This window comes from Gymnoscopelus braueri (genome assembly GCF_963280865.1).
Source record: "Gymnoscopelus braueri genome assembly, chromosome: 10".
NCBI classification, from domain to species: Eukaryota; Metazoa; Chordata; class Actinopteri; order Myctophiformes; family Myctophidae; genus Gymnoscopelus; species Gymnoscopelus braueri.
The window spans coordinates 21,925,509-21,927,270 of record NC_137611.1 but is presented as its reverse complement, the minus strand read 5'-3'; the positions used below and the strand labels follow the sequence as shown (position 1 = coordinate 21,927,270).

The following is a 1,762-nucleotide window of genomic DNA, read 5'->3' as shown; positions in this document are numbered from 1 at the left end:
CTTGGAACACCTTGCTAGGATGATGAGCAGACATGGCATAATGCTTTGACCATAGACGGCTGTATGATAGTCAACAGATGAATGGACCGAAACTGGCACTGAGTGAGTAACCTGCATTTAGTGAGTAACGTGCATTCAACATTGAGTGAGTAACCTGCTTTCACATAGGGAGTAATGTACTTTCAACATAGAGTAACCTGCATTTACCATGAGTAATGTGCATTCAACATAGAGTAACCGGAATTCAACATAGAGTAGCCTACATTTAACATAGTGAGTAACCTACATTCAATATAGAGTCAGTAACCTGCGTTCAACATAGAGTGAGTGGGTGTGTGAATATGAGTTAAAGGTGTATCATGCTGTCCAGCCCAAACTGTTTGCAATCTTGTCAGGTGTCATTCTAAGCTGACTGAAGAGACTGGAGAGTCCAGGCAGCCGGCACCATGCCTGAGATGGAAGTCTTCCATCCACACCGCCACATCATCCGACGGCCCCCTGGCCTGCGACTGGATCCATTGATGGAACAGGTGGAGCTCTGGTGGTTCCGAGAGCCTCGACGCTCCCTGCTGTGCTACCTCGCCTCGGTGGCTCTGATCCTCGGCCTGGGCCTGGGCGGTGTGGGTCTCCTCTCCACCGCCACCAGCCTGTCCGGGGAGTGGCGCCTCGGGGTGGGCACGGCGCTCTGCCTGCTGGCCCTGGCCGTCCTGCTCAAACAGCTCCTGAGCTCTGCTGTGCAGGACATGAACTGTGTGCACAGCCGGCACCGCATAGAACAGCTGAAGAGTGGCGGAAGTGCAGATCCTGTGCTCATGGCGGTGGTTGGACTTGCGCTGTTGCTGTGTGGGGTCGTGCTGCTCTACCTGTCCACCACCAGCACACAGCACGGCAGCCAAGACCAGGACAGGGACAGAAAGGACATGTTCCTGGCCGGCCTGGTGCTGATGGCCGTAGGGGGAGGCATGGCGATGGCCATAGCGGGCTACACAGCACTGCTCTGCCTTCAGAGGAGGAGGAGGAGGGAGGAGGAGAGGCAGAGGTGGATGAGAAGGAGGAGGCTGAGGGATGCGAGGATGATGGAGAACAGAGCGGTACGGGTGTTCAGCGTTTCGGGAGGACAGGGGGAACAGGCTCGGCGAGACGCCTCCTCCAGCAGAACCAGCCTCATCTGAAAACAGGCCGGGCAGGGAAAACAAGACAGGGAAAATGGACAGGGAAAACGACAGAGAGAGATATTTTGAGCAAAGCTCAACAAAACGAACAGTGGGGAGCTGATGTAGATTACTAAGAGAAAAGAAACGGGGAAAGAGTAGAAGAGTTTACTGTATGACGAGAGAGAGATGAGATGAATAAGATGCTGTACTATCATTACAGCTTGTATAGCAACCTGGAAATAATTTGTCTTCAGGACCGTTCAAATCAATCATTGCGGACACCATGGATATCTTCTGTAACAAACCAAGAGAAGCCTGGACAAAAAGTGTTTCTGTTTACAGTCACCCTGACTCACTAGCTCATAGTGTCACAGTGTCAGTGAACTGACCAGTGTCAATGGTGTCACAGGCTCATATTGCTCTCTCCATTGTGTATGATATCTGGTTGCACTGTTTTGTCAACTCAGAGTACAGTGTACACCACACATATCAAGAGAAGTCATCTGAAAAATCCTTTACACACTTTGTTTTTCCTTTTATGCGTGTGTGCGTTCATGCGCACGTGCGTGTGCGTGCGTGCGTGTGTGTGCTTGTGTATAAAATAATTA

General features: G+C 51.1%; 1 protein-coding gene across 1 annotated transcript; it reads left to right on the top strand.

Moving 5' to 3' along the window:
- Positions 1 to 446: 446 nt before the first annotated feature.
- On the top strand, positions 447 to 1,172 carry LOC308093444 (transmembrane protein 125-like; the record flags this gene model as incomplete). Its single annotated transcript, XM_080439782.1, has 1 exon — positions 447 to 1,172. One exon carries the CDS (start codon positions 447 to 449, stop codon positions 1,170 to 1,172), a length of 726 nt encoding a protein of 241 aa, XP_080295908.1.
- Between the last annotated feature and the right edge of the window lie 590 nt (positions 1,173 to 1,762).